At 34.0% G+C, this 18,400-nt stretch overlaps 1 protein-coding gene across 8 annotated transcripts in view; it reads left to right on the top strand.

Annotated features, from left to right (window-relative positions):
• Positions 1-18,400, top strand: part of MALRD1 (MAM and LDL receptor class A domain containing 1) — an 847,485-nt gene that overhangs the window by 369,845 nt on the left and 459,240 nt on the right. For all 8 annotated transcript variants that reach the window (XM_058532519.1, XM_058532517.1, XM_058532520.1 and 5 more), the window contains 2 exons: positions 4,324-4,500; positions 7,071-7,233. In XM_058532519.1, the coding sequence (XP_058388502.1) occupies positions 4,324-4,500; positions 7,071-7,233 (340 nt within the window). The remainder of the gene's footprint in view (positions 1-4,323; positions 4,501-7,070; positions 7,234-18,400) is intronic.

Consider the following 18,400-nt stretch of genomic DNA (forward strand, 5'->3'; position numbering starts at 1 on the left):
ATGAAAAGAGAACATATTTGTCACCTAGATAAATGACAGAGGATTAGTATAGAGTATGTAGGATATAAACCTGTAAATTAAGTAAAAAAAGACAATGAATTCGATAGAAAAAAAGAGCAGAGGGTGTGAACATTACTCAAAAGCTAGAGTAAGATACCTGAGTGGCCCCTAAAATTAAAAAAAAAAGTCTCAATAATTAAGGAAATACAAGTTAAAATATCAAGGAATTATTATATCAGTCCCATTACAGTGGCAAACATTTACAAAATCTGATAACGTCACGTGTTGGCTGGAGTATGAGAATATGACAAATGTACACATTTTTGGGTTGAAATGGGTAAAACCACTTTTGAAAACAGTTACTTAAGTTGATTAGTCACATACCCTATAACTGTGCAATTTTATTTCAAGGTGCCTTGTCTTGAAAATACTCTGGCATGTGTTCACAAAGAGAAATGTACAAAGATGTCCATTGTAGCATACTTTAAAATAAGACAGGTGTATAAATAATCCTACTATCCTGCTTGAGAAGAGATACACCAGCTACAGACTATTCATACAATAAATATTTAACTCTGGGTATTCATTCAATTGAATACCCTAAAGCAGTGAAATTGAATGAATTAATTCTGCATGTGTCAGTAGAGATAAATCTGAAAAATATGTTGAGTAAAAATTGCAAGTTCAAAAGAAGTATGATGAACACTATTTATATAAAATTTTCTAAGACACGAAATAGTAGTGTATATCTTAAATACAAAATATTTGTTCGAGATAAGGATACAAAAACATGCATGAGGGAAGACTCCCTATTGTCAGGATGTTAGTTCTTTCTAACTTGACCTATGGATTTAATGCAACCCCAATAAAAATCCAAGCAAGTTACTTTGTGAATATAGACAAACTAATTCTAAAGGGTATATAGAGAGGCAAAAGACCCAGAATATCCCACACAATATTGAAAGAGAACAGAGTCAGAGAATTCACGCTACCTGACATCAAGACTTATTATAAAGCTACCGTAATCAAGACAGTGTAGTATTGCTAAAAGAATATAGAAATAGATCATTGGAAGATAACAGAGGGTCAAAAATAGACCCACATAAATATAGTCAACTGATATTTGACAAAAGAGTAAAGGCGACACAATGGAGAAAAGATAGTCTTTTCAAAAATTGGTCCTGGAATAATTAGACATGCAAAAAAAGTGAATCTAGAGACAAACTTTACACCCTTCATAAAAATGACCTCAAAATAGATTATCGACCTAAATATAGAACGCAAAACTATAAAACTCCTAAGATAGCACAGGAGAAAATCTTGATAACCTCGGTTATATTGATAACTTTTTAGATACTACACCAAAAACACCATCCATGAAAGAAATAATTGGTAAATTGGGCTTCATTAAAATTAAAAGCTTCTGATCTATGAAAGTCATTGTCAAGAGAGGGAGAAGACAAGCCACAGACTGGGAGAAAATATTTGCAAAAGACATATCTAACAAAAGACTGTTGTCCAACATATGCAAAGAACTCTTTAAGCTCAACAGTAAGAAAATCAACAGCCAGATTAAAAAACGGGCAAAAAATCTGAAGACATCTCATCAAAGTAGATATACAGATGGCAATAAGCATATGAAAAGATGCCCAATCAACCAAGATGCCCTTCAGTATGAAAGTGGATAAATAAACAGTGGTATATCCAGACAATGAATATTATGTAGTGTTGAAAAGAAGCTGAAAAGATGTGGAATAAACTAAAGTGCATATTACTAAGTGGAAGAAGCCAATCTGAGAAGGCCACATACTGTATGATTCCAACTATAATATGGCATTCTGGAAAAGGAAACACTGAGGAGACATAAAAGGATCAATGTTTGCCAGGGACTTGGGGGAGGGAGGAATGGATAGACAGAGCACAGAGGATTTTTAGTGCAGTGAAATTATTCTGTATGATCTATAACGGTGGAAACATATCAGTATACGTTTGTTAAAATCCATAGAAAGTAAAACACCAAGAGTGAACCCTAATGTAAATTATGGAAAAACAACAATGGATTATTGAGTTTGCAGCAAGAGCATGCCTGAGTGTGCATACTGTTCCCTTAGTATCGTCTTTTCTTTTTGGAGCTCGTATGCTGAAGGACGCATGAGATCTACTCAACACCTCCTTGCTGGAGTTTCCAATGGTAGGCTTCCATACAAGGAGGGTTGAAAGCTTCCAGCACAGGTTGTGACTTAGAGAGTCTGTTTGTTTCTGAGTTTCATGCTTTAAAAGACCACTTGTCTACAGATATAGATCATTTTCTTCAGTATCAACTTCATCATAAAAAGTTGATATTTTGATCTACTATCTGCCATACACTTCACTCTTAGTTCTTAATTGCTTCAAAACTTGAGCTAAGAAATCACGTACTATTTATTGGACTTTCCTCAAATTCTCAACAACACCCAAATCCCTAGTCCTCTAGATACTGGATGTTTAACATTGCTCAGGTCTTTGCTTTCCACCCTACAAACCATCTTTGCTTTGGTTTATTAGCTGCCTGGAATTAAAGTAAAAGCTTAAGTGTTTGCTCTGCTCCATGTCTGAGCCACCTGCAAATCATTCCCCACACTAATGCCAGAAAAGTATTTCTTGAAGTGGAAATTTTATATCTTGGCATTTCTCCACAGCTTTTTGTATTTATTTCAAACTCCTAAGTTGGTCCCACTTTAGCTCTTTATGATCTGGTAACTGTCTACTCTCTAGTCCCATATCTAGTGACTCCATCACACGCATTCATACTATATCACAAGATATTCTCCATGCCAGACTCTTACAGTATAACAAAAAACAATGGACCAATATATTTCCCTCCCTTCACACAAGTATTTTCTCATTGCCTAAAAAGACCTTGTACTCTTCTTCATCTAGCCAGCAACCCGTCATCCTTTGAAACTAAAAACTTAGTTTAAACATCACCCTGGCAGGCAGTCTTCCCCATCTCTCATCTGATATTGCTTTTCCTGTGTTCTCTTAATACTCTGTACAATCTTCCACTTTTCCATATATTCATTCATTTACTCTGTTATCCATCCATCCACCTATCCATCTATCTTTCCATCCATCTGTGTATGTATTCACTCATTTCACAATGATAGTGTACCCACCATGATCTGTGAATTGTGCTATGAATCCAAGAGTAAAAGGATAGGTGTCCTTCTTCTATGGAGTTATAATCTCTATTATAAACTTATCCCACAAAACTGTAATGAAAGATTTACTTAACTGCCTTATCGACTAGTCTGTAAACTATTTTGTGGCGGTGATGGCATATTTGGCTTTAAATACATTTCACCTACCATGTACATGACACAGGGATGTTGTTAATAAATGTATATTGAATAACTTACTGTATAAATTAACTTTTATGAATTTCTTCTAAACTCTGTAATTTCAGAAATGATTATCTTAATTATTTAAATACTTCTATATGAATATTTCTGGCTTGGGTCTCTCTTGAAACCTTGAATTTTGAATATATGAGGATATGTGGCACACAGATGAGGAGATGTCCGATTCATTGTAGCAGTGAAAGAACAATGTTTATTTATCTAGTGGACTAGAAGGTTTAACCAGATCTTTTTTTTTTTTTTTTAGCAGTGATTCTTTCTTTTTTTTGTGTGTGTGTGAGGAAGATCAGCCCTGAGCTAACATCCATGCCAATCCTTCTCTTTTTGCTGAGAAAGACTGGCCCTGAGCTAACATCTATTGCCAATCCTCCTCCTTTTTTTCCCTTTTTCTCCCCAAAGCCCCAGTAGATAGTTGTATGTCATAGTTGCACATCCTTCTAGTTGCTGTATATGGGACACTGCCTCAGCATGGCCAGACAAGCAGTGTGTCGCGCACGCCCAGGATCTGAACCCGGGCCGCCAGTAGCAGAGTGCACGCACTTAACCGCTAAGCCACGGGGCCGGCCCCTAACTAGCTCTTGACTCTGGTTCCTGATGCCAGGATCTGGAACTCCCTTGGCTCCTGCTGATCTTCCAAGTCCTTTGAGCCTTCCTTTTATTCAGTGAGCTGTGAATAATTTTTCAACAATTTCCCTCTGTACCTTCACTTATTTTTATAATCAAAGATATCCAGAACTATTTGCCATTGCTAAGAGCAAGAACCCCAACTTACCTGCTTACATAAAGAAGTTCAGCAGATTAGCAAATACTATCAAGTATTCTTTATAATATTGAATGTGAATCATTCATAGAAGAGTTTTTTATGTAAAATCTTTAAAAAATGGAAAATCTGGTAAATGATACCTGTATTTTTTTTCTTGTTAAGGTAATTTGCCAGTGGACCTCCCAACTCCACCGGAAACTTCAGTTACAGTAACATTACCTCCACACAACTGTACAGACAATGAATTTGTTTGCAGGTCTGGTGGTCACTGTGTTGAGAAAATGCAGAAATGTGATTTTAGATATGACTGCCCTGACAAATCAGATGAATCATCCTGCGGTAGGTGAATTCCTAAGTTTTGTATTAAATATAGGCATAAAAAAGATAAGAAAATACTAGCATAATCTCTAAGTAGCAAGCCTGGTGTCCTAGTTAGAAATTTTCAACTTGGCTTAGAGCAATTTCTTAATATAAAAAGATATTTGTACAGAAAATTATAGTAGAAGTGTCAGCATGCATTCTTCTGTCATGCCCAACATGAGGTATGTGTCTTTAAATTAATGTTTTGGATTCAAAACACTTGTTTTCTTGGACCTGACTTGGCGCCAGGACTATGATTTACTAGCTCTTCTATCATCCCCCTGTTTGTCTCTGTTCTACTCCTCACACTCATGAACTAGGAATATTTAGGGAAGAAGCATTATAATACCCTCAAATTAGATGAATTCGTTCAAATTTTGCCATTGCCAAAATGCAGGTGTAAAATGAATGCTATGTCGGATATTCAGAGTTCATAAGCAAATCAATTCTAATGCACACAGGCCCGTCAACATCTGTGTCCTGTTAAAGATAGTTTTCATTTATTGGCATCTGCCAGTCCATGGCTTTTCCAGAATGGATCAAAGGCAAATTATTTAATTTAAAAGTGAACTTCTCAACCAAAGATACAGTCTGAGACGAGAAAAATTAATCTGTGTCTGAATGGGCAAAGCACAGGACAAATAGGAGTGAACACTTTGTGATGTTTTCTCTTCTCTGCTCTTTATTGAGCTATATGTGAATTTACTGTACTATATATTTCTCAAATATCTTGATGATATTAAGGGTTCAGAACATACAGATAATACAGAGTGTAGTGACACTAATTTGTGTTACCTTGTCAGCCTTGTCAAGAAATTCTAGAACTTAAAAAAATCAAAGTTAATATTTATTATTTTAACCCAGAAAAAATGCATCTTAATATACAAATATAAAATAAATTAACTAACTAATGTAGACCAAAAAACTCATAAAATCAAAGCTGACTCACTCTGTGAATGAGATGGGACAGTAATTAACTCAAGTTGGCCAGGGATATATCAGTCTTTCTCATGGGAAGAGACTAAGATCCTCTCTTGTGATCATATGTAAGCTGAGTGTTTGTAAAAGTTTACACACAGTCTAGTTAATTACACCTAATGAGTGTAATTATTGAATTACACTTTAGTGAATACTGACTTTCTTTTTAGTTCAACTTTGCAATTTTAGTGATGTCATTTATGATTGGATGGGAAGTTGTGATAAGTTTTTTAAATGTCCTGAATGCATGTCTACTATTAAATTATTATTTTTAAATCACAAAGATATTTATCTTTTAATAAATGTAAGTTAAATTATCACCATTTTATTTGAGCAAATTGTGTGATCTTGCCTCTGCTATTTCATTGTAAGATAAATATGATAAATCTGCCTGTCATCTTCGGTCTTACAATATAAGTTTCTAATTTTTTTATTGTGGTGATAATACAACGTGATACCTACCCTCTTAACAAGTTTTTAAGTGTACAATACCTTATTGTTGACTATAAGTATAATGTTGTACAGCAGATCTCTAGAGTTTATTCATCTTGCTTGGCTGAAACTTTATACCCTCCAGTTGTTTTTTTTTAAGTTTACAATTCTTATTTTTTTTAACAATAAAGAATAGGATTCTATTGAATCCTAAATCCTTTATAAGATACATATAATTATATGATCAATATTAATATCAGAGATTAAATAACACACCTGAAAGTCATGATTAAAGTAAGTTTTTTTTGATAGAGTGTTTCCATCTCAAATTTTACATTAAATCATGAACACAAGTTTCTAAATGGTGGTAGTGGTATGCTATCACTGTTTATGCCATTTAAAAGCTAGAGTGCACACCAGGATTTTTGTAGTATACACAAGAACTCATTGAATTGAATCTTTCCTTCAATCCATGGAGGATTTAAGACAGACAGACAGACACATGAACACATTCAGAGAGAGAGAGAGTGTATGTGAGAGAGAGCATTTTCACACACAATCTATGTATTTGAAAAATTACTGGACTTATAATTTTGTGTGATATTAGAATGCAATCATTACAAGAATATTGGAAACTTTCAAGGAAAGAGGTCCAATATAAAAATTATTGTAAATCTTGTTGCTTTGAAATTAAGGAATTTGGAATAAAACCATCAGAGCTGAGCTAAAGTTTAGCTTTGTAATATTATTGTGGAAAAAGGACAGACTTATTTAAACTTGGAGATCATGCAAGCAGTGTAAGTGTTATGTCAGAAGAGACTGGCGATGCTTAAATTGCTGCTTTAGGAGCTAATTAAAATCCCACTTCCTTATAAAAGCAGATTTTTTAGTCTATACATTTATTCCAATATTTCAGTTACTATAAATGTTTGAATATAATACACCCAGATTTCTTTAAAACTCTTTTAGTGATTATACAAACCGTTTGCCTAATTATTTTAATTATGCTGAAAAGTTAGATTATAACTAAAAAAAAAAAAAAAACAAGAGTAAGAAAGTGCTGCTGTAGATAGAAATTGCCATTTATTGATACATTTATCGTGATTAACTTATCTTGTCTTTGTTCCATCCTATTCAAGCTATGGAAGTTTGCAGCTTTGAAACAGGAAGCCTGTGTAGATGGTATCAGCCAATTCCAGAAAATTTAATTCAAGATTCAAACACATTCAGGTGGGAACTCGGTAATGGATCCAGTATTCATCATGGGGAAGAGAACCACAGGCCATTGGTGGATCATACAAAGTAAGTGACCACGTATTTTGAATATATCTCTTAGGAACTGTTTCTTAAGCAATTCCCAAATTCCTGCCCCACTACCCTTACCCCAGGCCAGTGCTGTTGTAAAGATGAATGTTTAAGTTACAGAATAAGAGGGCTAAGTGTATTCTTTCATATAAAATTAAAAAAAATATTCAATTAAAAAAGGAGTGAGGGCCGGCCCCGTGGCTTAGCGGTTAAGTGCGCGCACTCCGCTACTGGCGGCCCGGGTTCGGATCCCAGGCACGCACCGATGCACCGCTTCTCTGGCCATGCTGAGGCTGCGTCCCACATACAGCAACTAGAAGGATGTGCAACTATGACATACAACTATCTACTGGGGCTTTGGGGAAAAAAAAGGGGGGGGGATTGGCAATAGATGTTAGCTCAGAGCCAGTCTTCCTCAGCAAAAAGAGGAGGATTAGCACAGATGTTAGCTCAGGGCTGATCTTCCTCACACACAAAAAAAAAGTTAAAAAAAAAAAAAAAGAGTGAGATCCAGCCCTGATGGCCTAGTGGTTAAAGTTTGGCGCGCTCTGCTTCGGCAGCCCTGGTCCAGTTCCCAGGCGTGGAACCACCCCACTCATCTGTCAGTAGCCATGCTGTGGCAGCGGCTCACATACAAGAACTAGAAGGACCTGCAACTAGAGTATACAACTATGTGCTGGGGCTTTGGGGAGCAAAAAAAAGAAGAGGAAGATTGGCAACAGATGTTAGCTTAGGGCAACTCTTTCCTAGCAAAAATAAATAATAATAATAAAATAAATTAATTAAAAAGGAGTGAATGCTCTTGTGAAAGTCACAGAAACTAGAGAATAGCATAAGTAAGTAAAGTGTTTTGTAATTTCGACACTCATTGGAAAGCACTGTTAATATGTTATTTTAAAATTATCTATTTACTCTTCCCTCCACCAAATCCCTTTTCTCCTTTTCCTCCTTTTCCAGCTCCTTGCTTCTTCCAATATTTGCTCTTTATCATCATTTATTTTGGTCTTTTCTCTTCCTTCAAAGTTCAATAACTCATACCTTTTCCCTGTTTTGTAGTCCACAAATATATTGAGTACTCACTGTCCTATAAGATCCTATCCTTCCTTTTAATTATTTCAAGGAAATGTTACTGAAGACAACAAAGGAATCCCCATTTATATTACAGGAAATCTTTTCAAAACCTTTATGCCCTCACACCTCTCCACAGTTAGAACTTCATGACTCCCAGCTTCTATGGCTGCTGCTGCAAAGAAAACTAACAGTGTATCCACTGTCCAGTCCGTCATTGCCTTGACCGACATGACCTTGTACTGAAAGAGAGTCACAGTATCTTTAGCGTACAATGATTTTCCTTTCCTGGGATGACTTTTTCACCCCATTTTTCTGAACTCTCTTTTGTTGTTGTTTTTGTTCTATTTAAATGGTTCCAGTTTTACCATCATTTGATTTAAACATTAGCCACCAAGTTGCCCAAAGTATATAGGGTACCAGATATTAGTACTGCTCTGTTTGGATCACATTTGAGAGTTGGCAAGTAATTTTTGAAATTTCAGTATACAAATTTTCCCTGGGCTCCTTCTGACTCCTAAAAAAAGCAAAGGGTAATTTCAGAAAGCTTCTGTGGCTCATGCAAATAGACTACACCTCATTAATAATCTATATTTCCGTAAAGAAAAAGGCAGACTAGAATCTCACTTCTAAATAGCAAAGGTGTAAAGAGAAATATGACAACGCATTATAAGCCCAGTAATATAATTGGCTTTTAACTTGTTTGTCTCTCCTCCTACTCCCACTGCTCCAACAGACTGCAAATTCCCTGACAAATTGCAGAGTCTGTGATTTCCCAACTTACTGCATCATTTCTTAGTGACTGGTCTATAAGAGGTCTCAATAATTATTTGTTGATGATTAGGATCAATATATTTATGCTTTATAATTATATGCTACAAGGCAAAAAATTAAATATATTTTAGATAAGAATACTTAATATTCAGATAATGTTTAATAGATGTGCTCTACATGACAATGGATTGTGGAGAAGAGAGCCATCCCTGAGCTTACATCTCCTCTAGCCTTCCTCTTCCCTTCTCTCTAGGCTCCTTCCTCAGCCAAGGAACATTTGACATTTTTTACTTTGTGGTAAGAAATAGTTCTTACGCATCATATATCCTACTCTATGGCTTATAGTAAAATTCCAAGTTCAGTTTTCCAGATTTTGTTTTTTATATTTAAAGGGAAGCTTTTCCAATTTAGAAAATGCTTTTCACCCTCAGATGTCTGGCTACAGAAATTTAAAGCCAGGTTTTTAAGACCACTGTGTCTGAAATAGTTTTCAAGACCAATTTTGAAAATCAAAAAGTTCTACGCCAATTCTTTCTTTCTCTTCACATTACATGATCCCACTTCTCCCTAAGGCAAAGATTTCTTCTGGCTCAGGTTGGTAAAGATTATTCATAAGCAAGTGTAAAAGAAAAAAAGCACATTAATGTATTTCAAAATATTCTCTTACTTCATACACTTAACGAAGCAATAAAAAGTCTAGAAAAGTCATGGTGGTGTTAGAATATGTAGGGAAGTTTTCATTGTATAGTTGAGTCTTAGATAAGGTCATAACATGTGTTTTTCATCATGAAAGTGAAATGGTAAAAGCTAAATAAAGAGGTATTCCAAGTGACAGTCTCTCCTTTTGTGTTCACACTTTAATGGACTAGTCCTTGCATCTGAAGGACTGTGGTCTAAAATAAGGGTTACATCTTCATTTTTTACTTGTTTGTTTGTGGGAGGGTAACAACACTTCTTACAGCTAGTTCATTCAATATTTTTATATGAATTAGAAAAAGTGATCTCTTCTTCTAGGGCTTTTTCTATGCAGCCATGGCCTTAGCATGGGGCTTGGTGAGTGGATTTTCCCTTCATCCTGCTCAGCAGGGCCCAGCTAAGGGCACCTGGCATGTTTTTTTTTTCCTGGGATTGAAATCAAGACATATAGAAATAAATATTGTTCTCAACTACAGTCCAGTGAAAAATAAAATCCATTCAATATAAATATCATCAGTTGCAATTAGCATGTTCTTTTGAGATTGAGTTTGGATGAAATTTCCATTTCCTTTAACTTATGCAGTAAGAGAGAACATTTAGTAGACAAGTTATTTTCTTAGTATTTTGGAAAAAGAAACATAATCTGGAAAAATAATAGGAGAAAAATGAGTGTATACCCATTCATACTCCAGGACCTACTAGGGAATTTGCCAAAACATTAAGCCTACTCAGCTGAGAATTTTTTTAAAAAAATTGTTATTTGCTTATCAAGTCAAGATATTTGGATCACCTAACATCTGAGCTTTGCAGCTAATTTAAATTTAAATATGTTTAGAATATTGTAGGTTTGCAAGTGTTGTGTAATGATTCCTTCTAGTTTGTAATTTTATAACCTCTCAGAATCCTGTACTCTGACCTCCACAATCAGTTTAATTGGCCAAGTCTCTTAGCCCAGGCAATTATACTATAGTATGTAAATTGGTTGCCAGCTAAGCACCATACATTTTATGATTATTTTTATCTCATAGGAAAAGCCTTTGTTTGACCCAATTTATTCATTTTTACTACTGGAAGCCAAAGAGAACAAAGTTTTGAGTCCTTGGCCCTCAAATTCATTTTATTTGACCAAATGTTTATCTACTGGTTAAATAAGGTTTAATATTAAGATTTCTTAGGAGGATGAAGTCATCCCCTCAGGCAAAATTAAGTCCTATACACTTCATTCTTCATATAAGATGTTGTCTAGTGGAATACACATGCATATCCTAGGTTAATGGTTTCTAACTGTGCTCATAGAAGCCTTAGGGAAGTTTCTCAAAATGTGGATCAAAGGCCACTGAAAATTTATGTATATGCAATATATTTAAATGCAGATTCTGAAACATGTGGATCAAAATCTCAGGGAAAAGAGCTGGGAATCTATATTTTTAGTATAATTCCTAGATAGTTCTAGAACCTCACCTTTAGATGCCTCCACAGTAGAAGTGGGGAAGGTGTTGCTGAAAGACAGAGGGTGGCTTTCTCACCCCCTAATTCCAATTTTGATCAGAGTAGATTCGGTTTTTTCTAAATCTAGTGACTAATGAAAAAAAAATTGGTACAAAATGTTTCAGGACAAACCAAGAAACAGACAAACAAAATTGTTCTAAGGTAGTTGCACTTAAAAATAAAATAAAATTTGTGTGTTGTAAAGTCACTGTTATAGTTAAGAAATAGTCTGGGAGAACACTCGTTACCCTGAATTAATCTAAAAGATATGTAGTTTCAAGACACCCTCTACATTGCCTCATTCATGGTATAATATCCAACATTTTTTTCTCAAACCTTTGTGCCTACATGTTCTCTTCTCTTAACTCGAATCAAAATGACCCCAGTCTTTCTGTCGGATCGAAACCAGATGTACCAATCACATGATCATCTGGAAAAGATAGATATTTTAAAATATTTTGGATGTTAGGATTTGCTTACTGATTATTGAGAAACTAGTTGAATGTGAGCCATCTCATTCAAAATGCTGATTAGGTAGAACAAAATTTCTTAAGTGTGTTGCTTATTGTAAAGTAGAGGTACTTTTTCTTAGATTTTTCTTTTTATTTCATAATACTGATCATTTTCTTTCAGGTGGAAATGAGTTACAGCCCCCGCTGTGGCAAATGCACCTGCATTCCTCTCTGTATTATGCATTTGTACAGGCTTGACATTATTATCAACTAAAAGCCACATAAATAATGCAAACTGTCTCTGTGACATAAGTGTGCATATCGTAATGTATCTAAGTGCTGAGTATAAAGGTGGATAAAAGCTTCAGGAAAACTGAAAATATTTTAATGTTTTCTGCTTTGCAACAATAACAATTTTCAAAGCTTTAGTCTCTTAGACATTAAATACCAGAATTATTGCTTTCTCAGAGCCTTCCCTGGTAAGAAAATAAGCCAATATTTTATGGGCCAATTTAGATGTCTTAACACTCTCTCAATATAATTTCTAAAAGATCTAGTTTTATAAATCTAGAATAATGGTTAAACATGAGGCTTTAGAAACAGTTTTGCTGAAATTAAAGTAGGAGTGCAAACAGTCAAAATCTAAATTAACTGTAGTAATTTTCTCTTAACTCTTTTAATACTTGTGAGAAGCAGCATTTCTGGCAGTGTTGCTACAGAACTGAATATGAGCTATAATTGTACCTCTAAAACATAAGAAAATTTGCTTTATTTTAGACTGTCCTTGAGTTAAGCATCTATTCTTTGTATTTGCATACATATCAATAAATTATTTTAAGTGAATTAAATCACCTTAATTTTCATTTTATTCCAGTATATTTTAGCTTGATAAGCAATTTAAAAAATTAATTACAGTGGCTTGAAAACATAGAATTTAAGAGAAATCTGTGGTGAAAATAACGCTTGCAAAACTTACCTAAAATAATTTATATGCAGTGGTTAGGTAGTACATTTGTTATGCAAGGTAAAATTTTAAGAATATATTCATAGTATAGTATATGATTTTACGTTATGTTACCAAAGACCACTGTTTAGTAATAAAATAATAACTTTTATATCATGTTTACAACTGCATTCAAAAATTAAAAGCTCATTTTTATTATAGCTTTTTTAAATATGCCTTCCCCTTAAGCATATTAAAATGAAGTAAATATATTTGTATTCCAACTCCTGCACAGAATTGTTACAGTTAAACAAAATCTAGAGGAAAAAAATATAAGTAAATTCAACTAAGTAAAAATAAATTAGATTTAGCTTCTGTGTTAAGACAAGGACTTGAACATATGAACATACAATGTCACATATGCCTCATTTTTACATCAGTATGATCTTCTGACGTAGTGATTTTGCAGATACACCAATTACTCAAATCAAAGATCTTTACGGCCTGGAAAGTCAGAGGTAGCCGTGACTAGGCATAGAATACATTCTTATGTTAGGCATGTAGTTCCTGAGCACCTACTCTGTGAGAACAGAAAGCTTATTCAGACACAGAACCAGCAGACGCCTGAGGAGATGTGTAACGCCCAGTAGAAAGGTTACCTGCTGAAAGAGAAGTCCGCTGTGCAGGCTCAGATAACAAGCTATTCAGGTCTGCAGGTCTATCTTGGTTCTGTATCTATTTTTAATAATACCTGAAGGGATTCTCTGACTTTGGATTTTATTGGATAATACAAATGAACTAAAATAATACTTTGGGCAAAGACCATATACCGATTCCTTTAAGAACTTTTTCACTTTCTTATTGCTACAAAAATCCTTTTCTCTTACCACAAAAGAAGAAATTCATTTTTATTGTAGGAAAATGTTTAAATATAGATAAGAAAGATAAACGATAACATCAACCATAATTCTACCACCGTGATACAAGCACTGTACATATTTATCAATATTTTTTAATGGGCCAGTAGTCTTGCATTAAATGGATGCACCATAATTCACCAATTCAGTTCCTCACTATTTGATTTATGGGTTGCTTTTGATTATACACAAATTTAATCGGTCTTCACTGAATAGTATACAGCTTTGCACACATTGCAGATTCTGTCCTGAGAGTAAAAAAATTGCGAAGTAGAATTTTTATATTAATTATTATTTATATTTTAAAACATTTGACTTATAATTTGAAATCACTCTCCAAAATGTATCATTTTTGCAAGCAGTACATGAGGGTGTCTATTTTTCTGTATGTTTGCCAAACACTGAGTATTTAATTATTTTTTCATATTTTCAAATGTGATAGGTTAAAGTAGCAGCTAATTGTGTATTTTTTCATTTCTTTAATGCTGAGGAAGGTAATCTGTTTTTTTCTTTGTGCCTTGTCCAGGTGTATTTCTGTGTGTGTGTGTGTCTGTGTGTGTGTGTTTCCTGTTTGTGCTCTTCGGTTTTCAATTTGTAGTGCTTGGTTTTTTTTTTCTTATTGATTTATAAGATCTTTTAAAACGTTGAGTTAATTTTCTTATCTGTTATGAATGATGCAAAGATTTTTTCCAAATTTTTATTGACCTTTTGTTACCATTTATCATATTTTCACGTCTCAAAATTCTTTGGTTGTACGTAGTAATGTCTACCAACTGTATCCTTTATAGTTCATCTTTTTATTATTCTTTTTTTTCCCCCAATGATATTTTTTCCACAGGTTTACTGAGATATATATGACATATAACATCGTGTAAGTTTAAGGTACAATGTGATGATTTGTTATATGTATATACTGTGAAATGATTACTACAATGAGGTTAGTTAACACATCCATCACCTCACATAGTTACCTTTTTTGTGTATGTGTGGTGAGAACATTTAAGATTTACTCTCAGCAACTTTCAAGTATACAACACATTATTATTAACTATAGTCACCATACTATATATTATATCCTGAGAACCTATTCATCTTATAACCATTTCCTCCATTCCCCTACCCCCTGCCCCTGGCAACCACCATTCTGCTATCCGTTTCTATGAGTTTGGCTTTTGTAGATTCCACATATAAGTAACATCATACAGTATTTGTCTTTCTCTGTCTGACTTATTTCACTTAGCATAATGCCTTCAAGATTCATCCCTATTGTTACAAATGGCAGGGCTTCCTGTTTCTATGACTGAATAATATTCTATTATATATATATATATATACATGTCATGTTTTCTTTATCCATTCATCTGTTGGTGGACACTTAGGTTCTTTACATGTCTTGGCTATTGTGAATAATGCTACGATGAACATGAGGGTGCAGATATCTCTTTGAGATCCTGATTTCATTTCTTTTGGATATATACCCAGAAGTGAGATTGCTGGATCATTTGATAGTTCTATTTTTAATTTTTTGAGGGGCCTTCACACTGTTTTCATAATGATTATACCAAAATACATTCCCACCAACAGTGCACAAGGGTTTCCTTTTCTCCACATCCTCGCCAGCACTTATCATCTCTTCTCTTCTTGATGATAGCCATTCTGACAGATGTGTGCTGACATCTCACTGTGGTTTTGATTTGCATTTCCCTGAGGGTTAGTGATATTGAGCACAATTTTATGTATCTGTTGGCCTTTTGAATGTCTTCTTTGGAAAAATGTCGATTCAGGTCCTTTGCCTGTTTTTTAATTGGATTATTTGTTGTTTTGTTATTGAGTTGTAGAATTTCCTCATGTATTTTGGAAATTAACACCTTATCAGATATACGGTCTGCAAACATTTTCTCACGTTCTGTAGGTTGCCTTTTCATTTTGTTGACAGTTTCTTTTGCTTTGAAGAAGATTTTTAGTTTGATGTAGTCCCACTTGTTTATTTTTACTTTTATTTCTTGTGCTTTTGGTCTCATATCCAAAAAATCATTACCAAGACCAGTATCAAGGAGCTTTTCCCCTATGTTTTCTTTTAGTAATTTTATAGAATCAGTTGTTATGTTCAAATCTAATCCATTTTGAGTTAATTTTTGTGAGTGGTGAAAAATAGGGATCCGCTTCATTCTTTCTCATGTGAATATCCAATTTTCCCAACACCATTTATTGAAGAGACTATTGTTTCTCCATTGAGTAAACTTGGCTCCTTTATCTATATATGCGTGGGTTTATTTCTGGGCTCTCGATTCTGTTTCATTGATTTATGCATCTGTTTTCATGCAAGTTCCATACTGTTTTGATTACTATAGCTTTGTAATATGGTTTGAAATCAGGAAGTATGATGCCTTTAGCTTTGTTCTTCTTTCTCAATATTGCTTTGACTATTCGGAGTCTTTTATATCTCTATAGAATTTTAGTATTGTGTTTTCTATTTCTGTGAAAAATGCCATTGGAATTTTGATAGGAATTTCATTGAATCTGTAGATTGCTTTGGGTAGTATGGACATTTTAACAATATTAATTATTCCAATCCCATAAGCATGGGATATTATGTTGACTGTAGTATTATTATATATGGGCTTTATTATGTGGAGTTATATTCCTCTTGTACCCAGTATATTGAGAGTTTTTATCATGAAAGGATATTGAATTTTGTCAACTGCTTTTCTGCATCTATTACGAGGACCATATGATTTTTATCCTTCATTATATTGATGCATGTATCACATTTATTGACTTGCATATGTTGAACCATCCTTGCATCCCAGGGGTAAATCCCACTTAATTATGGTGTATGATCCTATAAATGTGCTGTTAATTTGATTTGTTAATATTTTGTTGAGAATTTTTCAATTTATATTCGTCAGGGATACTGACCTGTAGTTTTCTTGTCTTTTGTGTCCTCATCTGGCTTTGGTGTCAGGGTAATGCTAGCCTCATAAAATGAGGCATTTGGGAATATTCCTTCCTCTTTAGTTTTTTGGGGGAGTTTCAGAAGGATTGGTGTTAATTCTTTTTTAAATTCATTTGATAGAATTCACCAGTGAAACTATCTGGTCCTGGACGTTTCTGTGTTGGGAGGCTTTTGATTACTGTTTCAATCTCTTACTCATTATTGGTCTGTTCAGATTTTTTATGGTTGTATGGTTCTAGATATTTATCCACTTTTTCTAGGTTATTCAATTTGTTGGAATATAATTGTTCATAGCAGTCTCTTCTGATCCTTAGGAATCTTGTGGTATCACTTGTAATGTCTTCTCTTTCATTGATGATTTTATTCATTTGAGTCCTCTCTCTTATTTTTCTTGGTTAGTTTAGTGAAAGGTTTGTCAATTTTGTTTATCTTTTCAAAAAACCAACTCTTAGTGTTGTTGGTCTTTTGTATTGGTTTTCTATTCTGTATTTCATTTATTTCTTCTATTATTTTTCTATTCTATATTTCATTTATTTCTGCTCTAATCTTTATTATTTCCTTCCTTCTGCTAACTTTGAGCTTAGTTTGTTCTTTTTTTCCCTATTCCTTGAGGTATAAAGGTGGGTTAAGATCTTTCTCTTTTTTTAAAGGTAGATGTTTATGGCTATAAACTTTCCTCTTAAAATTGCTTTTAATGCTTCCCATAAATTTTGGTGTGTTGTATTTCCATTGTCATTTGTCTCAAGATATTTTTTGATTTCCCATTTGATTTCTTCTTTGATCCATTGTTTGTTCAGGTGTATGTGTTTAATTTCCACATATATGTGAATTTCCCAACTTTCCTCTTATTATTGATATCTAGTTTCATACCACTGTGGTCAGAAAAGATACATGATATAATTTCAGTCTTCTTTAATTTGTTAAGACTGTTTTGAAGCCTAACATATGATCTATTCTGGAGAATGTTCCATGTGCACTTGAAAAGAATGTGTGTTCTGCTGTTGTTGGATGGAATGTTCTGTATATGTCTGCTATGTCCATTTGCTCTATATTGTTGTTCAAATCTACTGTTTAATTATTGATTTTCTCTCTAGGTGATCTATCCATTGTTGAGAGTGGGGTATTAAAGTCCTCACTATTGTTATATTGCTGTTTATTTCTTCTTATAGTTCTGTTATTATTTGCTTTATATATGTAGGTGCTCTGATGTTGGGTGCATAAATATTTACAATTGCTAAATCTTCCTTATGAATTGATCCCTTTATCATTATACAGTGACCTTCTTTGTTTCTTGTGACTATTTTTAACTTAAAATCTATTTTTTCTGATATAAGTATAGCTACCCCTGCTCTCTTTTGGTTACCATTTGTGTGGTATATCTCTTCCACCTCTTCACTTCCAGGCTACGTGTGTCTTTAAAACTATAGTGAGTCTCTTGTAGGCAGAATATCATTGGATCTTGTTTCTTGTCTTTTAACCATTCAGCCATTCTATGTCTTTTGATTGGAGAATTTAATCCATTTATGTTTAAAGTAATTATTCATAGATATGGACTTACTGTTGCCATTTTGGTTAATTGTTTTCTGACTGTTTTATAGATCCTTTATTCTGTTATCTTCCTCTTGCTGTCTTCTTTTGTGATTTGATGACTTATTGTGGTGGTGTGCTTTGATTCCTATATGTCTATGTATTGTTTATCTACTACAGATTTTTCCTCTGTTGTTACCATGAAGCTTACATAAACTGTCTTATAGTTATAATATCCTATTTTAAACTGATAATACTCAGCTCAGTTTGGGGCTCTGGATGGGTTAGATGGTAGTGACCACAGGCAGGAAGGGCTTGCTGTCATCACCTCTAGTTGGGTGAG

Source organism: Diceros bicornis, chromosome 36 (assembly GCF_020826845.1).
Source record: "Diceros bicornis minor isolate mBicDic1 chromosome 36, mDicBic1.mat.cur, whole genome shotgun sequence".
In the NCBI taxonomy this organism is placed as follows: Eukaryota; Metazoa; Chordata; class Mammalia; order Perissodactyla; family Rhinocerotidae; genus Diceros; species Diceros bicornis.